This window comes from Aulonocara sp. 'chitande type north' Nkhata Bay, linkage group LG20 (genome assembly GCF_057382095.1).
Source record: "Aulonocara sp. 'chitande type north' Nkhata Bay isolate Kocher_YH1m ecotype deep benthic linkage group LG20, A_spYH_male_GT1.1, whole genome shotgun sequence".
Classification (NCBI taxonomy): Eukaryota; Metazoa; Chordata; class Actinopteri; order Cichliformes; family Cichlidae; genus Aulonocara; species Aulonocara sp. 'chitande type north' Nkhata Bay.
The window spans coordinates 11,853,196-11,872,645 of NC_141363.1; the positions used below are offsets into that span (position 1 = coordinate 11,853,196).

The following is a 19,450-nucleotide window of genomic DNA, read 5'->3' on the forward strand; positions in this document are numbered from 1 at the left end:
CATGGAGAGTGAGCCCACAGCAGTCTAGGCCTACTACAGCATAACTAAGGGAGAGTACAGGGTCACCTGACCCAGCCTTAACTATAAACACATAGAAATTTAAGCTTAATCTTAAAAGTAAAGTGTGTCTGTATCCCCAAATCCACACTGGAAGCAGGTTCCCCAGAAGAAGTAACTGCGGAAAATAACACTATTTAAAATAAATTAGTTTTTCATTTGATCCATTCTTGCTTTGGTCAAATTTCCAAAGCAAGGAAGCTTTGATAAATGTATCTTTACTGGAACTGGGATATCTGAAACTAAACTCTAAACTAAACTGATCTGCAAACAAAATGAAAAAAAAAAAATCAACTTCAGGTTAAAATATCGCCAAGACCAATAATACATGCGATAATGACACGTGGAATCATTTCCTCTGCCACAACAGCATCTACAGACCTTTTTCATGGCAGACATTTTGACATAACAGGAACATCATGACAAATTATAAGAGGAAAAGCACAGGTGTAACTATTAACAATAATGTCTCTGTTCCAGTAGGAGTCCCATTTCAGTGAAGCAAAATGCACAATACCGCAGCCCTGCATCGGCTACTCCTGAGTGGAATGCAGTTGCTGTTTTCTGTCTGTCCGCCTGTGTCGTGACTTCCAAACGTGCTGCTGGACAAACCTGCTGTTGCAGGAACTACGGCACCGCTGTGTCGGTCTGACTGTCCTGTCTTTGGACAGTCTTTGTCAAAATGGTAACCATGCACTATGCAGTCATGAAACTTTACCAACCCAAGGAGAATGGAAGAAAACAGGACAAAGAGTCATTAGCCACTTTACAGCCAAGTTATTAATGTCAAAAATATCCTAATGCAAAGCAGCATCATCTCCCCCGTTTGACACTGGGTAAAAAGCCAGACTTCAACAACAACAGAGCGCAACCTGTCCTCAATAAGCCCAATGAACAAAATGTATTGGCTTCCTTCTCTCTCCATTAAAAGTAAGTGCCGATGTAATTTGGTTGTTTAACCAGCCAATCGATAATCACTTTGCATGTCTGACTTTTTGATGCCTTTTAGACTGTTTTACTCCTAACTGTGTGATTGGTTGTCTGCATTAGGCCTTCTTCAGTCAGCCACTGTGACATCAACAAATTAGTAATTGCTTTGTGTCTCCAGCGTGTATTGGGTTGAATTTTCCTCCTCCTTTTCCTCCTCCACCTGGGTTTTTAAAAAAAAAATAAAGATCACTTGTAATGGAGACTCCAGTGTTCATCCACTTTGTAGATAAGATTTTATACTTTAGAGCCCCTGTCTCTGAGCCATTGGACAGTATCTAGCTAAGGGTGATAAGAACGATGAAAGGGATGGGAGGGGTGTGATTGGAGCTCACAATATCACAATCAGATGCACCATTAGTTCCATCATGCGATGACTCATGTTGGCCTTAATCTAATATCCCTGACACCAGAGCCCCACAGTCCATGTCATCCTCTCGGCGCGCTGCTTTTAACCACCTCTCCCTCTCCGCAGACATTTTTCCATAACACTCAACAGATGCTAATTAATTTACAGAGAACTATGATTACAGCAGCAGGAAATTGATTATTACTGGCTTCCTGCCCCACCACACCCTACGCTCCATTAATAGCCAGCGCATTAAAGTTGGGACCTGTTGCTTGCAGGGTCATATTAAGATTTTCTGCTGACAGCTGAGCTCGTCAGTCGTTGCCAGGATTTTAAATGGAATTAGTGTGTATTGCACCAAAATGCAGTGGATTTAATGATGCCTGTGCTCACATATCCTCTCTAACCTTTTAGCTGAGAGCATATTCATTTACATTCACTTTAATGGCCCTTCCCATAAATCCTCTTTTGCCCTTCTAAACACATAAACAATTCACAGACTTATAAATAGGTTTATATATTTCTGTATCTCACCAAGGCCGGGGATCATTCTTTCAGTGTTCCACTTTCTTCCTGATCAGTTTTATACAACACTTTCACAGCTGCAGAAGAAGTGGATCACTGCCCTTTTGTGATCCTGTGATAGAACAGTGACCTTTAATGAAAGTGGAACCGTCACTGACTCTCCGTCTGTGGCATGTAAACAAAGGCGAGCTAGCCTGCCTGATACGGGGTGTTTACAGCTATGACTAATTTTGGAAACATATGGTGAACGGAGCACAAAAATCTCATTTGTTTTTCAGGTTAAAGAGTAACTTAAACAAATTCCTTTTTGTGACGGAGAGCTGTGGTTTATATGCATGTCCATATGGTGTTTCTTTTGTGTGCTCGAAGACAAGCAGTCAGCTACATGGCTGAGCGTTTTTTGCCTGGGAGCTGCAGGATGTCAGTGCAGTTTCAAACACAACAAGACTAAGGAACCAATCCCGTGGATGCGGCTTGTTAGAACTGAAAATCGGGAACAAGGTTTATCCGACATTGGCGCATTTTTAGCTGCTTGATTACGCAGTCATATCAGGAGCTTGTGCTATTTATGTGTGCTCCTTCCTTTTTTTTTCTATCCTCTGCTCTCTGTTTCAACATTTCTGCGTCATGGCCTGTGTATTGTGGTGAAACCGACACACACAGAACAGAGAAATTGAGAGGCGGGTTGCCAGACTTGATTTTAACTAGTTATGTTACTGTAAGTGCAATAAAAGTGTTAATAACTCTAAAGTTGTGCTTGTGATAACAACTGGCCTTTTTAGTGCACTCTTTATGACTGAACCTGCCGATGGACAAGTTAAGCAGTGTTTTCTGATATCTGGCCAGGCAGGCGCTGTGTCCTCCTTCATCCTGCAAGAGAACCCATGAGTGGTGCTCTCACATCCAGAGGGAGAGTGGAAGCACGTTGCAGACAAGTAGCTAAGAGAGGATATGGCTTTAATTTCTCTGTATTTGTGGATCCGCATTTGAATGAGGCCACTAAATGAGACAAAGGTGTGCATTTGGGTGTTACAGATTGGATGTTACAGTTTGTAACACAAAGAGGTCTCCTCGTCTTACAAAGTGAGGACACTGTTGCGAATCGCTTGCTCATAAAGGATCATCGGCTCGTTGGCTTTCTCTTTGTAAAGTCTTTAGCTTACAATACAAAGCACCTTGAGATGGCTTTTGTTGTCAATGGGTGGCACATACTCTAGTTAAAACTGGATTGAACGGAATATGTAACTATTCATTTTATAAAGCGGTAGAAAGATCAAGAGCATGCTCATACATAATACCAATAGCTATTAAATGCTGAGACCAAGGATTGAAAAATTAAGATGTGTGCTGACTTATGATTAGCAAATAACTGCAATGTCCCTGGTTCACTTCTAGTGGGATATATTTTTGCCACGTCATAGTCTTCTCTAGTTCCCCCGGTTTCTGCAGCTGGATCTACACGTTCAATATCTAATAAGAAATATGGAAGGTTATTTTTGCGGGGGGATAACTTGTCTTTTGGAAGTAATAGAGCATTTTTGTAAAGGTGTGAGTCACAGATGCAACAGTGTCAAATCCTGTTATATCTCGACAACCTGCACGGTCCACCTTTATTTCCAGTAGTGTGATTAAAGCTGGTAAAGACATCAGATCTAAGGATATCAAAACTTTAGCTGTTAGCATGCAAATAATGTATTATGAATTAGTACCCAAAGATATTGCAGACATTAGGCGACTGACCTAATAGAACAAAGGCCAGTTCATCTACCAGGATCCATAAGCTAGATCAGCTCAACGATCAGCACCATGGACAGCGATCAAGGAAGCTTTATTGAGTGAATTCAGACTTTAGATATGTCCTTTACAAACATCTACATAACTGGTTTTGGAGATGTAGTGTTTTAACACTGGAAAATTAACAGCTGAATACACTCAACAGAGTATAGAAGTAAAACCTTTGATTTTCACCTGAGGTAGAATAATGTTCCAACATTTCCATTGTCAGCTATGGTGAGTGGTAATGTGATTACAGTCAGAACTGAAGCTTTGATAAACATCCATTTTTACCCAATAGGTATGACCAGTGTGGAGGGTTATTCGTATTTATGTTTGTCTGTTACTGGATTTTCAAAGAACTGATGCTTGTCAGCTTTGGTTGCTGTGCACAGAACTTTGGGAGATTGACTTTTCACACTACACACTGATAAAGTGCACAGTTTGACATTTGACCCCGTGAGCAGCTGACCTTTTGGAGTGTATACGTGCAATTTACACTGTGAGCACAGATTGGATCAAGTCATCGGCAGAGTTATAATCACCACGAAAAGCTCTGGGATTTGAGGGCCTTTACTGTTTCCTGTAATGAATCGAAACTAAAATCCAAGGCTTAGTCTGATGTAACCTCTGAGACATTTTCAAAGTTACTACAATCTGCAGCTGATGGCTTAACAGAGGCAATTGGACAATTCTTCTTATCTCCCTTGCCGTCCTGCTTGTATTCTGCCTTCAGTAATTACATAACGACAAAACTATCTAAGCCTCAAAGTGAATAAAGTCTGTTGTTACCTGTGAATATATGAATTGATTAGCCTAGACGGTAGCTGCATTGCTTGTGCAGTATGACATATTACCGAGTTGTTCCTCCTGTTTTTTTTTGTTTTTTTTACTTCACTGAACATGTTGCAGCAAGGGCAGTGGCTTTTTTTCTGCAAGTTACTTCTTTTGATACTCTTTTTGTAGGCGTATTTCAAGCTTTTTTGCCCTCTTTTTGTGCTGCTGTATGTCAGGGTTGTGCAGGTTTAGTCTGCACACTGTACACAGGAGGATTATGTGCTTTTCCTTGCTTGTCTCCCTGCTCTCACTCTAATCTGCTCCCCGAGTCTCTCCTGCTCCCTTTCTCTGCGTGGCCCGTTGTTGCCATGCCACCACATCACACGGTAATCGTATGAAGCTCGATGGCCACCATGATAAGAGGCTGCAGGGAGACCGTTTATATGCTGGGTTCAAGCTTCTCGTTTTGCGCTCAGTCAAAGCGTTATTGACAATAAACGGGCAAAAGAAGTGATTTAGAAGAAGCATCAAAACAAAACAAAAGCAGAGGTTTTTTTCGTATTTATATTGCAGACGCATAGCCGAGAGGATTAGATGTACTCTTTATTTTAACTGCAGACAGAGCCAGGCCCTCGTTTTAAACAAGCGTGACTTTGAAAAACATGTTTGCTTCTGATCTGACATTCATTTGCTAGTGTTGTTGGCATAGTTTGCCTGCAGTGCTAACAGCACTTCCTTCCATATTTACCTCATCTTGATCATTTTAATATTTATTGAATGTATATTTCATAGCAGCAGTTTCATGAGCAATTTCATCTTTCATATGGAACACAGCCATGATTATTCAGTGTTGCATAAGCACAAAAGAACGTGTAAAGTTAATTTTAATTGAATTGAATTTGTTGCTCTTGTTTTTTTTTTCTTTCTGTTTAGGAGAAATATTTTTATTCACCAAGGAGTTCAAATGTTTCTTTTATTTGCAATTGCAATTTTAAAAAAAAGGATGTGCTGATGTTTCACATTAAAAGCCCTCTATGCAGAGAGTAAAAACACCTTTAAGATTTTTATTTAATAGTTTTTCATGGAAATGGAGTCACCCTGCAATCTACAAGCGTTTGATTACTAGTGTGTCTAAGTGCGCACTTTACTACCTTTGAATGAACTTTCTATGGAACGTTGCTTTCAACAGTGATGCCAAGAAAAGATTCAGTGCAGTGACAAAATTCAGCTTTAGAAAAAGACGAAAGGCTAATGACAAGTGATAAAAAGTCTTGTTGTATCACTGTTGCATTTGTAACTTTGATAGTTGTCCCCTGTGTAGTTAAAGGAGTGTAAATTTTCAGTTGAATTCAATTTTATTTTATTTATACAGCAGCAAATCACAACAGTCAACTCAAGGCGCTTCACATTGTAAGGTAGACCCTACAATAATATGGAACAGGTATTTTCTGAAAATACAATATTTGGCATCTGGTTAATTTTGACCCTCTGTAATTGACCAATAGTTTGTTGCTCATGAAAAGCCAGTTGATTGATGGATTAACCCAGATTGGTTATAACCACTTCATAAACATAAAAAAATTATTTTTTTATGGTACAACTCTACTAATGGTTTATTGATTTCTGATCAGTGGAGCGTAAACTTCCCATCTGTGTCAACAACCACAAATAAAACACTACCCACCAGAAATGCAAAGCAAGCCCCCCCAAAAAACTGCAACAGGAAACTAACTGGATTCTCAACAAACACAATACATGATTATGTGTGGATACATTTTGTAGGCGGGCTGATCATCAGCCCATCAGGCCCATGCTGTCAGGATAATGTTGCAGATTGATCTGTGATTGAAGTTTAATTAACATGAGCCCGAAAACCTGTAAAAACCTGTTACAGTGTTTTTGGTGCCCAGCTTTAATGACTGGCTATAATCTTGTAGGGTGTTTACTGCTGCATAAGAATCATCAGTATTAGTTCCATTATTTCTTTTCAAAAGATGCTCTTAATTAATTGTTCTAGTGATTCATTTGTCGCTTTGTTTTTTTTCTTCGATGCAATTAATCCTTTGGTGTGTCCTTGGTGAGAAAGTGTCTCTCTCTTCATCTGAATACATTTTAAATGAGCTGCCTGTGGCTTGAGTATAAATTTGATGTTATTTTTTGCTCTTCTGCGGTGGCAGAATTTCATCAGATTAGCAGCGCGTCTGGTTTAGAAGTCGCCGTTGTGCCTCCTGCCCTGCTCTGAGTCTCGTCTGGCAGTGTTGTGTTGCGCTGGGCAGGGCTTGGCACCGTGTGCAGGGGGGACAGATGGTCTTACGTGTGATCTAGTTTGAGGTCCAGAGCCGTACCCCGACAGGGACCCTGGCAGCTGATAAGCCTGGCTTGACGTCCGCGGTCCCTGGGTGGGACTCCGACAGCGACTGCGACACGACGGGCCACCCAGGTGTCGGCCAGACAGAGACACTCTCCTCCTCTCTTCCAGCCACCACAGCCAGCTGTTTCATCTCTGCTGTTACCATAACAAACAGGAAAACATTACAAAACAGGCCTGAAAATCTGTTCAAACACCATGATAAAACTATAATGCCAAGATAGCCACAATATTTCCAGCAATTTGCACCAGTTGAGTAACCCAACAAGCCAGGTTTATTATACCCACAGCATGTAAAGCATACTGAAGGGTGAAATCAAGCAGCAGACAGATATTTTCAGACAGCTTTAGCACAGAAGCTTAGTGGGTGGGTGGGTGGTTGTAACGTCTAAGCTTTTTAATGTGTCTACAATTGTGCGTGCCAGCATTTTGGGAGCGATAGGTTTGATGGATGGAGACAGGCTGAAGCCGAACTGCAGCGCTGCCGTTTTGTTGCCGCTCGCGTTATTCATGATGTTGTCGTGCATGAGGTTATCACAGCAATGCTCTCATCCCCCCCTAACGCCGTGTCACCAATCCACGGCTCTCAGCACCAGGAGACTCATCAAGTCATCATAGATCAACTCATGTTGTCATGGATGGCATTGAAAAAGTAACAAGGGCAAGCTATCGGGTGCCCGGATAGTACAGCAGGAGCTGAAAACTGCATTTATTTTAGCCAACCTGCGTGACTCTGGGTTGGCTGGCCTGATGCACTCCACGGTTAGTCAGCACTCCCACCGCTTTGCCAGCTCAGCTTTTATTCCTTGCCCTGGAAATTGAGTTTTGCTGGCCCTGTAATGTACTCAAAACTACATCTGCAACTGACTGATAAATCTACGCTTTGTTGCACCTGACGGATAGCTGTGAAAATGAAAATTCACCGCGGCACGTTGCTGTGTCAGGAGGAAGGTCACTTTAGATTTGCCTCTTCCCCACTCAGGATGATGCCAAAATGACCATTTTGTCTCAGAATCCAGTCGCAAAGCTAAACTATCTTCTTAAGCTCGTTCTGTACGATGCGACGACAGGTTTATGTATTGTTTCGTTGAACTGCTGTCTCTCCCTGGCTGCATGGCAACACTATGAGAGCAGGCTTAAAAAAGCACAGCTCCTTCCACGATGAGTAAATAATATCCATTATTTGCTGAGGGAGAATGGCTTTGTATTTACACAGCAGTGATTGTGTGTGCCGCGTTACATACATGAGGGTGCTATTCGGCCAGCTTGATAAATACCACAAGACAGCAGATCTTTATTGCAGACTAGCAGTTGGGGTCTGACACTCCAAAGACCAATTTCAGACCGTTAACAAGGCCTGGACAGGAATACCTCACAGCAAAATGTCACAAGGCCTCCCTTTCCGCATCTCTTTACGCTTCCCCTTCTGCGGCTCCCCTCTCGGTTCCACCATCAGCTCTCCTCCGGACATTCAGCGAATTGTAGTTCCTCTCTTTCAATTTGCCCACCATGTTACCTCGTTCCACAATGTGCTGCCCCGGGGGATTGTGGGTAGGCAGGAGCGGTGGCCCCAGCCAGGTCCGCAGAGAGCTGATAACCTTTCAGTGTTGCTTTAGCACGCTGTGTAAAGAACAATCAGTGCTTATCAACCTCGACGACAGGCGAATGTTAATTCAATGTCATGCAGTCAGGCTGCAGCGGGAGAATGGGAGCATCACTTGGTTACGCTGTGACAGCCTGACGTCTTCTGCCAACAAATAACTTTAAGAAGACTGGAGAAAGGCTTGTTTTTGATTGCCTTTCTGATATGTAATCTCCTCTCTCTAATCTATCTATAAAATGCTACTAAAAATGAATTTAAGGTTTACAGACCCCTGCAGCTGTCATTTGTGTCACAACTGCATAAAGTCTAAAAACAATAAGTCCAGCACCATAGCAATACTGACATCAGAAATAATACATTTGACATTTGCGAGGGCCTAAAACCAAATTACAGCTGCTAGCCTGCCACTAACATGTTGGCCAAATGCCTCCATAAGTGGGTTTACTGTGTAGGGAACACAGCTGCCTGTGTTGTTTGTGGTTTATTTTGAGTAAAACCTGCTAGAAGTGCTCAAATAATGTCACTGTCCATTGGGGCTTAAGACTGCAAGTTTGAAAGTGTAAATCTGGGGGTGCTGAGTGCAACAAAAAATAAAAAATAAATAAAAAAGCGGTCTAACCAGACATCTGCAATCCATTTCCTTCTATTATTCACCATCGCCGCCTCAACAATTCCCAATCTGTCACTGATCTGTTAATGTTCAATTTGCATTGTGGGTTTGTTGGCATCAGGTTTTGACAAGAAGAATGTGTAGACTGAAAAACCCATGGTGCTGCTGCATCAATTTTACTAATGCATTTGTCCATGCTAAATGAACACAGTTTTCTCCTCCCACAGTTACTGGACAACAAGACACATGTAAAAAACAAAAATATATATAATATATAATAATTTTTGAAAAAGGCCCCCTGTCTGTTATTACAATCTGCGTTTTGTGTGTTTTTTGACCAATTTTCAGTCATGTCATTTGTCACGTTCTAATATGGCCACAATGATCTCCAGTGTATAAAAGCTATGATCTCTTTAGGTAGGCAGGCTAAAAACAAATAATCGCCTAAATTGTGGCTACACCTGTAAAACACAATGGAGATATGCCACCACCACCACAGCCTCCAGCTAATTAGGACCTCAGTGGGGGAAAAAGATGGATTCATCTGCTCTCTGATGATGCCAAGAAAATTGAAGATGTGTGCATTTTGTAACAGGATCAAATTTATGGCCAAGCTGTAGCTGGACTCAACTTCTCAGAGTATAATTTAGCTTAAACAAATGAAACATTATTATGTTTTAATTTCCACCAAGAAAAAAATGTCAAAACGGGAAGAGGGGGGGAAGCAATCTTTCTGTGCAGTTGCAGTGAAAGCTTGCATTAGCAAGAGAGTAATTTATGGACCGCCAGCTGGCCTGTAAAGGTTACTACCACAGGCAATTCTGACATGCTAGTTCAACAAGAACCTCATTAAAATACTACAGGCTTTTAGAGACATCAACGTATAAGGTTACCTTTGTGTCTGGTGAGCATAAAAACAACAGATTTGTTTGTTATGGGGAAAAAAAAGTTGACTTTTTCCGCAGTTTTTCTCTCTCGCTCTGTGAATCTGTCTCTCTGTCTAATTTACCTCTTTGACCTGATGTCTTTCTTTGCCTCCCAGCACGAATTGTTCGCAGCCGTCAGTGGTGTGAGATGGCTCCCTGCATGGAGGGGGAGGTCTGCAGCCTCCTGTTCAACCGATCCGGCTGGACCTGCACCAGGGGCAGTGGTCGCATCAAGACCGTCACGGTAATTTACTAGACGTGACATTAATATACGCCATATGCACATAACAGCAATGCGCCTACATTTTCAGCATGAGCGAACCCCCGCCAGCCGATAGTGTCAGGTGAAGCCTGAGCCCTGGGCTACAGGGAGTATATTTCAGTCAAACAGCAGGTCAGCATCCAAGTTTCAAACACTGCATCAATAGTGGAACAAAGATGCCAGAAAATTCATGCAGCACTGCTCTCTGTGGGATCAAACTTTGAAGATTTTTTTAGATATCTTTAGGCCTCAGTCTGGTTTGTTTTACACTTTTACAGGAGTTTTGAATTTTGGTAATTCAAACTTTTGAAACACTGAAGCCTGAATCTGTAGCATATACAGTAATAGTGGTGCAAAGATGTGTTGGGAGGTGCATAGGAAGAAAATCTCATGAAATTAGTGAAATCATCATTAGTTTTTACTGATCTGCAGCTCCTAAGTATAAGATGTTCAGCTCCAGAGCTGCTGGATCAGCCCTGTGCTGTATCACATTTGCACTGAAAGCAAGCAGTGTACCATATTACCCGGGCTACTTGTGGAAAATTTTCTTTTTCCTACATCCTGGATTATTTTACAGAATGGCTTAAACACACTAGCCAAGGCTCAGTCATCTCCTCCCAAAGCTAAAACAAATCATTTGAAGCCAGTCAAATCTGAATCTGACACCAAATCACACGGTGTCAGATTGAGCTAGGAACTGCAAGTGAATCACACATTTGGAACAAATGTTCTGTAGTTATTATTCTGTCTTTGTGTTTTTATGGAGAAGGTGGAAGCTGATGGAAAACGTCTGCAAATGCAAATGCAAGACAGATATATGTAATATGTAAAAATGTTGACCAAAGCATTAGGCAGTGTGCAGACAGATAACATTAGTGTCTGACCTCTCTCTGACTTTGTTAGAGATTTAAACGAATGCAAAACATGTTGAATTTTTAAAACCCTCAATATGGTGTCATCTGGTCCTCTGTAGGCTCCTCTCACAGTGCATCCAATGCCTCAGAGCTGCCAGTGCTGCATCGCTTACTGAGCACTGATTAATTCTCATTTGATTAAGCAGCGAAACAATGCACAAGGAGCATTGCTAGTCTCCACGAGGGTTAACTTCATATATTTTTTGTATCAATGCAAAAGAATAATCATTATGAATGAGTTTGAAAGCAAAGAATAAAGAAAAATATCTACCCTCCAGACATTACTGCTTGTTTAGTGAACATTAGAGTCACCATGGATACAGGTCTCTCTGTCACTGTGTGCTTCACACTATATCTCTAGGCAATTTCACACTATGCAGCTCTATGCTCCATGAAAATGGAGCAATTTTGTATTCTTTCTGTACAATTCAATGTAATGCATTTCTCTTAGCAGGTGGCCACCTTCCTGCTATGACTTGTGGAGATATGGTGTTGATAACCTTTCTTTGACAAGTCACGTGCAACCCTCTCAACCTCTGGGCGATCGCTTATGATCACAAGGGGATTGCGCAGGTTGCCTGGGGAGAGACAACCTGTCTCCAAACAACCGCTGCCTGTCTCATTCCCTCGGACTCTCAATCATTCTCAGAGTGAAGATGTGCAAATAATTGCCATTAAATTTAAAAATGCAGACGGATTCCCAACATATTGCTATCCATCTGAGTTAGTCAAGTGCAACCCTTTTAGACAGCAACAGACTGGAAATGGTTGCAGACCTATTCCCTTTTTTCAAAGGCGACAAGATCATCAAGCTCTTTGCACATGATTGGCAGAATTCTGGCTGCAGCAGTCTCCAGCTAGTGTTGTTGCCTAATGTAGCATGAGATATCTAGAAATGCTTAGCATCTCTTGACAATGCTTCGGATGAAAACAGGATTTTTTGTTTTTAACTCCAGATCTTAAACTTTATAACAGTTGCTTCGTCTGACAAACTGAATACACACAATCACTGAAAAATAGTCTTTTTTTAATGAATAAAAACATAATTTCTGTCAGTGAGTATCAATCTAAAAAACCTTGCTTTGGACTCAGGACTTCAGTTCTGCATGTAGGAAAAGGATTTACAGTGAAAGTACAATCAAATATGAGACCGAGAGGTCCTGTGCAAGCATCCATGCGCAACAAATTGGAACTGAGACCAATCTCAATGTTGGCATAAACCCATTGTGTCACAGCGCCAATGCCAAAGTACCAGTTTGTATGTATCTGTGGAATACCATGTCCTTTAAGCTATCTCCTTTCAACAGAACATACATGAGTTCATTGGATCATTTAAATAACTGTAAGTGGCTCAATACAAAGAAGTAGGCTCATATTTATGGACAAACACTATTTTGATTGTACCTTCATGCCAGTAGAGTGAATACATTTTTTTACCTGCCTGATATCTGCCTCAGGTAAGATTATGTCAACAGAAAGAAACAGAGGGGTATAACTTACAGAGGCAGTGCAAGTGAAACAGCTTGGTGTTGTCAGCAAGAGATGACAAGATGGACAGAGCAGGAGAGACCGCTGTCCTTCCCGTCAGGTACAAGGCCAAAGGTCAGCCTCTGACCGGCTCTGTTGATTTTCACTCTCTCTTATCTCTCTCATTTGATGTCTCTTCATCTTGTTCGCTCCTCTGCCTCCTCCGTCCAGCAGCCCTGGGCAGCTGTGACAGATTTCACGCATGCATTCCCGCCGTGCTGTAATGTATCCTGACAGCACACTTAGGTTAGTGTTTTGCTTTTTGTACATACATAAACAAAAAATGCAAATGATGTGTTCCTCTGCACATTCTTAATTAGCTGTTGCTGAGCAGATTTTTGTTGAAGAAGTTAATCTGAAGTGATGTCAGTGGGTTTCTTTTTTTGGGGGGGGGGTTGCTTGTTTGTTTTTTCTGTTATGTATTTTTGAGGGGGCAGGGATAGGAAGGATTTGGCAGTAGAAAAGAGGAGGTATCAAGAGGTATTTGTTGTAAGACCTAAAATGGGAGGAAAGCACATTCTGGAAGATAAATGAAAATGAGAAATCTATAAAGAGGATTGATCAGGCTGGAGGGGGGATAGAAGGATGAAGAGAGAGAACAGGATGGAGGACTTGGCTGCTTCTCGGCCTGCGGCCAAGCTCTGTCTGTCCACATCTGCAAGTATCTGGGAGAAGGAGAGTGCAGAGAGGAGGTTTTAATTGCGAGACAATCTGTCTTCACGTGGTTAATAATCATATTACACACTGGCATTCGGGGAGTGTGTTTTTCTGAAAGCTGATAATGGCTCTTTATTCATGCTGAGGTGCACAGGTTTGATGTAGGTGGAGCTAGCAGATACAACAAAGTGACAAATCTACCTGATGGTGGCAAATCATGCAGAAAGCCATGCATCCAATAAAAGACAATGTGGTTAGAATAATTATACATTGAAGCCGACATTTTTTCTTTTTCATATCTAAGTCCAGTATGAAATCTCTTTCTAATAACTTATCAAATCTATATGAATTCAGTCAGCCAGCTAGGGCTGCCACGATTAGTCGACTAGTCACGATTACGTCGACTATCAAAATCGTCGACGACTGATTTAATAGTCGTTTGAAGCTTTGTAAGATCACAAAAGAAGCAGGAATAAGTAGCAGGATTTAAGAGTGTAATAACGGACTGAAACAGAAGATGGCAGCACTGCATGTACAAGGATGCCAGCTGCCGTTAAACCCTGAAGAAGAAGAAGCTTTGTCCCAGAATTCATAGCGCAGCCCAGCTCAGTTTCCAACAATGGCGGCAGCTAGTTAGTTTTAATATTATTCTATTACTCTTATTATTCTTTCTGGGTCACAAAATAAACGTTTAAAATATTTTTAGGTGCGAATGTAGCTGTGTAAACCTCAAATATCTGCTCAGTTTATCAAGACACCACATATTTTCAAAAGCGCTCCGACGTTTTCGGAGACATCTGTTACCCACCAGCTCGATAGCTAGCCCAGGGGCAAGGCTCACTAGAGCCCGTGAGAACACCGGACTCCCGGCAAATCGTTTTGCCGCTGTCTTTCGCTACTCAGGTTAAACATATATAAGTCACTTAGGTAACTTAAAAATGTTATTGTTTGGCTTTTTTTAGTATTTTATTTGTTCCTGAGTAAATCGGTTTGGCTGAGATTAAAGTTATAGTTTTTACACAGCTGAATAAACGTCAAGCAGACAACTGATTATCAGAAGTGTGAGATGCTGGAGAATATAGCAAGGAGTTTATTAAACTTCACAGAAACAATCTGCAAATTTCATTGAAATTTAATAAACTATCATCTTTTAATTTCTGTGCAGCAGCATCTTTCATCGTCTTTAGTTTTAGTTAGCACATACCTTAAACACTTAAAGCTGTAAGCTAATGATAGTTATATAAGAGCAGATGCTGCTGGTGCAATAAGCTGTAGCTGTACATCCAATGGATGCATGATCTGATTAGTCGACTAATCGCAATAATAATCGGTGACTAGTCGACTATCAAAGTAATTGTTTGTGGCAGCCCTACAACCAGCTCAAGCTAGTTTCTATGGAGTGCTGCTTTCATTAATGAAAGGAAGAGACGTCAACCTGTCAGCCTATCACTTTCGCCCAGACAGAGACATCTCAACAACTATTTGACTGATGTCAAATAATGAACTGTGCAGGTCAACACTGGAAACTCTTTTTTTTATATGAATCTACACAGTCCTCAAAAAGAATAGGACTTTTGTGTGTGTGCGTGTATGTGTACGCGGTGACCTTTCCTCTAGTTCAAATATCAGGCCCGAATGTAGATAATAAAATTTATAATCTATTCTGGACCACCCTCAGGCCAAAATACAAACTCTGCATACCAGAAATCTAATCAAACAGGCAAATTGCCATTAATTTGATGCTGCACACTAGTGCTCCCATGAGGATAAACTCTTTTTATTTTAACAACCTCATGGCCTTCCCTACTTTCAATACTTGACATTTTTGGGGCAACTAGATGTTAAAAATGTTAGTATGTTTCATTAGTTGTTGAGGTCTTTGTTCTTTACCTCAAATACAGTATCTAAATATATATATGTGTATATCCTCATGCATTATATAATTATTTATTATTAATAATAATGATAATGTTGAAAGAACCTTGTGATATAAAAGAAAATACACAAATCTGTGCACTAATGCTCCATATACAGTGCCTGGATGACAGGAATTTTGCGGCTGTACACACACAGTGGCTTTCAGCTTAAAAGCTTTAATTCAAGGGGTTTAACAAAAGTATTACATTAACCGTTAAGAACCATTAACAGCCATTTTAAATACACCCTGCCAGCCACCTAGCCATTTTCAAAGTCTCAAAAGAAACTGGACAAACAAAAAAAATATAAAGATTGTTTTTAATACTTGGATTGAAAATCCTTTGCAGGCAATGACTGACTGATGTCTAAAGCCCATGGAGTGTTTCCTCCCTTGTGATAACCTGCCAGGTCTTTATGTAGCTGCTGTTGCTGCTTGATTGTGCGTCTTTTTACCTTCAGTAACTGAAAAACGTGCTCCGTTGGGTTGAGATCAGGTGGCTGATGCTGTCATGGAAAATTTCTTTGCCTTGAGAAACTCTTTGTTTGCTTCAGCAGTGTAGACTGTCGACTTTAATTAAAAAATTATTGCACTTTTATATGCTGACTGTACGTGATGCATTTTTTGGAGTTGCAGTGTCAGCGTCACAGGTATAATAAAACCTTAAAAAAAAGTCTAACTATTGTAACACACATTAATTAAGTGATTTGTCAGTTTTACTGCAATATATAGACACTCCCATATTAGACACATGTCACTGCACCTGCAGCTCTTTATAAACACAACCACCTCCCATCACCTCAGCCTCCTCCTTACCGCCCGCCCTCTTGTGAGTGCAGCTCATGGTGGCACTGCCAGGTCACACACTCCAGCCTAACCTGCTAATGGAGTTTGCATATGCAGCCCGCTCTCCACTGCCAGCTAGCCATTAATATGAATCACTCTCTAGAGGCCCCTCCAAACAAGCTTGCAATTTGTCTTCACTAGTGAGCTGCTGAAAGGTCTACATATGATATTCTCCAAGGTGGAAAGCGCAATTCAGGAGGGCTGGGGTGGGGTGTTATGAGGTTGGTTTCATACACTTGACGGGGACATGGAGGGGTGGGGGGTGGATTTAAATTGCGGGGTTACACAAGAGCACAGTTGCATGCCGGGGTCTGTGCTATTGAACGGAAGCTGGAAATGTTCATAAGGTGGAAAATTGACAAGACAGCCAGGGAGAATTTAGGACAGTGAAATTAGTTTTACTCCTTTTAGGCAAGTGAGAGGCTTGTGAGATTGCATCACTTGCTCTCTGCTTGGCGAGAGCTCTGTTGAGAGCACTACTGAGCTCTAATATCAGCCTTTGCTAATGCTTTGCGTTTGCAAAGTGATGGGCTCAAATTGAAATTCTGCATATCAGAAATGCTTCTTCAGTGCGGAAAAAAAAAGATAGGACTATTTTCCTGAATATTGTTACTTCACAGGCTAGCGGGAGCTTAAAGTATGAAATGTAAGTACTTGAAATCCTGATTTGATCATAGTCAGACTGCAGACTCGTGCGCATTTTGACCCACAGACAATAACTCGATGATTGGTGGGGAAAAAATACCCCAAAAAACTTCATACACCCACACAACAAATGCCATTGCTGGGCTAGTGTGTGGCCTGGAGGGGATTCGACCAGTCGTAGTTGGGCATTTTTTGGCAAAATGAGGAGGGTTACAAAATGAACAGGATACGCACAGACGTACACACACTGAGTGACCCAGTAGGTCAGAGAAGCTTGCATGTTTTTTTTTTTAGCATTTTCTCTTTTTTTCTGCTCTGGTGGCCCTCCTCCAGCTATGTGCTCTTTGTTCCAGCATCAGCCATGGTAAAAAAAAAAAAAAGCCAGCGCAGTCTGTGTAGTCCTGCCAGTGTTGCTGTAAACATAAAGACATCATAGCCAGTTAGCATTGCCGGCTTTTTGAAAGGATGCCATGACACAAAAATCTTGATTTGTACAGGAAGGAATAAGTAAAAGGTGTGCCTTTATGAGAAATAGAGCAAAGAAAAACAGGTGTTTGGCTAGAAAACATTCCAAATATGACACCAAAGGGCAAAACAAACAGATAAAACTAGATTTTTGGCACTGTGTCAGTTCAAATGGTCCCGTCCAGTTATGAAGGAGTTATGAAATTCTCACTTCTTTCATAAGAAGTGAGAAAATTACATGGACAGATGATGTAGTTCCACAGTGTCGTTATGTAACACTTGCTAGCACCTCAGTTATAAAGGCTTCAGTGTCTATGACAAAGGACCAGGCAGCCAAGTCACGTGTCGCCATGGTCACTGCTGTGCTGGCAGCCCATCTGACCAGAGACAGACTTCTAATGAGTTTGCTTCTCAAAGGCAGCCCAACACACTCCCAGGCTCTGTCAGGGACACAACTATTTCTCTGCAGCTTCTTGAAATAAATTGTTGATTAGTTGGTGAGGTTGGAGACCTGCGGTAGAGATGACAGTTCTCTGTATGGCTTGGAATCATTAGTGTAAGAGGCTAGAAAAGGATGTTGTGTCCAAATAGGAACAACAAAAAAACAGTACAACTGAGCCTCAGGTGCACTGCCAAAAAATGTCAAAGCATGTCATCTATTTCAAATGGTGTTCTATTTTTCCAAACAGCTGGTGAAAACTAACACTGCAGTCATTGTTTCACCTTTCCAGTGAATATAATTCTACCGAGTGTGTTTGATTTCATTTATAACACTTAATTATTCAAATAACATGAGAAGCAGGTGGTATTATCTCAACCCTACAGGTAGAACATGATATACATGATAAATCTCACGATAACCACCAAAAATGAATTATCCTAATAACAGGTGGAGCTAAAGTCAGATAAATATCATTCTCCTGTGCCACAGACCCTCATTCTTGTCCCAGAATTATTATGATACAGTTATAACACACTTTTTCTATGGGCACTGTGTGAGAGAGAGTGTGTTTTATTTTAAGTCAGCTTGTCATACACCACAGCCAGAAATGCTCATAGATCACCAAAACTGAGAGTAGTATCCAAGTTATGCAATTAGCAGGTAGGTTACAAGTAAGCTGCTACATGTAGCTAGCTTCAAGCTTTCCCCTCAACTAGTCTAAACCACTGGACTGAATGTATTTTCTAGCATACGGGCTAACATGACTTGCTGAGCAGTTGAAAGTTTGGTGAGCATGCTTCCAGCATATTTAGCTAACTAGTTTCAGTTAGCTAATTAGCCTACCATATTGGACTCCTTTGACTACCATACTGGACATGAGGGAAAAATGTCTGACCGATTTTCGACCTGTTCATGCTATAGCAAGAATCTCCTTATCATTGATTTGCTTGCTTGGAGATTAGAGCGGTTGCTTGTAGTTTGCATGATAGACACCAACTCATATGATAACAGAGAACATTTCTCCTTCACAGTAAAAGCTGTGCCTCAAAGCTGCTTTGCAGTCTATTTCTGCTTTGCATCTTGTTTTTCACAATTTTACTAATGCTCAGAGAGCAGCTGTTTACTATTTGCAGACAAGGTGGCATGTTCCGTGCAAACTGCTATCTGCTAGCAAGCCACGCATTTGAACATTTCGAGATTTTCTAGTTGAGGATTACTCATTTTTTCCCTCTCAACTGATGGTTGTCATATGGTCTCTACGGCTGAGTGATTACTTATTCACTTGATCATACACTGTCACACTATCCTGTTTTAGGGTATGAGGTTCCTAAAATTACAGTGATATTCAATGTGGCTGCGCAGTTATGAGCTGAGCTGAGATTTCTGTCTTCAGTTGGAGGCAACGACTAGGTGTTACAGACAAAGTGTGAAGGTCAGGAAGTACTGAGAGATGTCCCAACACCTTGATGTCTCTTGGTCTTGATAGGATTCACAGTAAGAAGAACATAGAAGCATTTTTTCTTTTTTAAAATAATTAATAAACCAAGATAGATACAAGACGTTTTCACAGTCATTTAAGTGTAGCCTTCTTTAAAAATGTCATAGCTGTCTCTGAAGCAATAATAACACAAAGAATAAGAACAAGAACAAACCAAAAACAGTGGCTGTTTTGATATATTATAGTGAAGTGCTGTCTCTGTAGAAAAAAAGGAGTATATATGTGTCAAACACACAAGCTGCATTACGCCATAATACTCGGTAAAGTCGTTTTCAAAAGTAAAGTAAATGCTGCAGAGCTGGCT

General features: G+C 41.0%; 1 protein-coding gene across 2 annotated transcripts in view; it reads left to right on the forward strand.

Moving 5' to 3' along the window:
- tafa5l (TAFA chemokine like family member 5, like) overlaps positions 1–19,450 on the forward strand; it is a 44,017-nt gene that overhangs the window by 15,149 nt on the left and 9,418 nt on the right. For both annotated transcript variants that reach the window (XM_086277498.1, XM_086277499.1), the window contains one exon: positions 10,092–10,219. In XM_086277498.1, the coding sequence (XP_086133624.1) occupies positions 10,092–10,219 (128 nt within the window). The remainder of the gene's footprint in view (positions 1–10,091; positions 10,220–19,450) is intronic.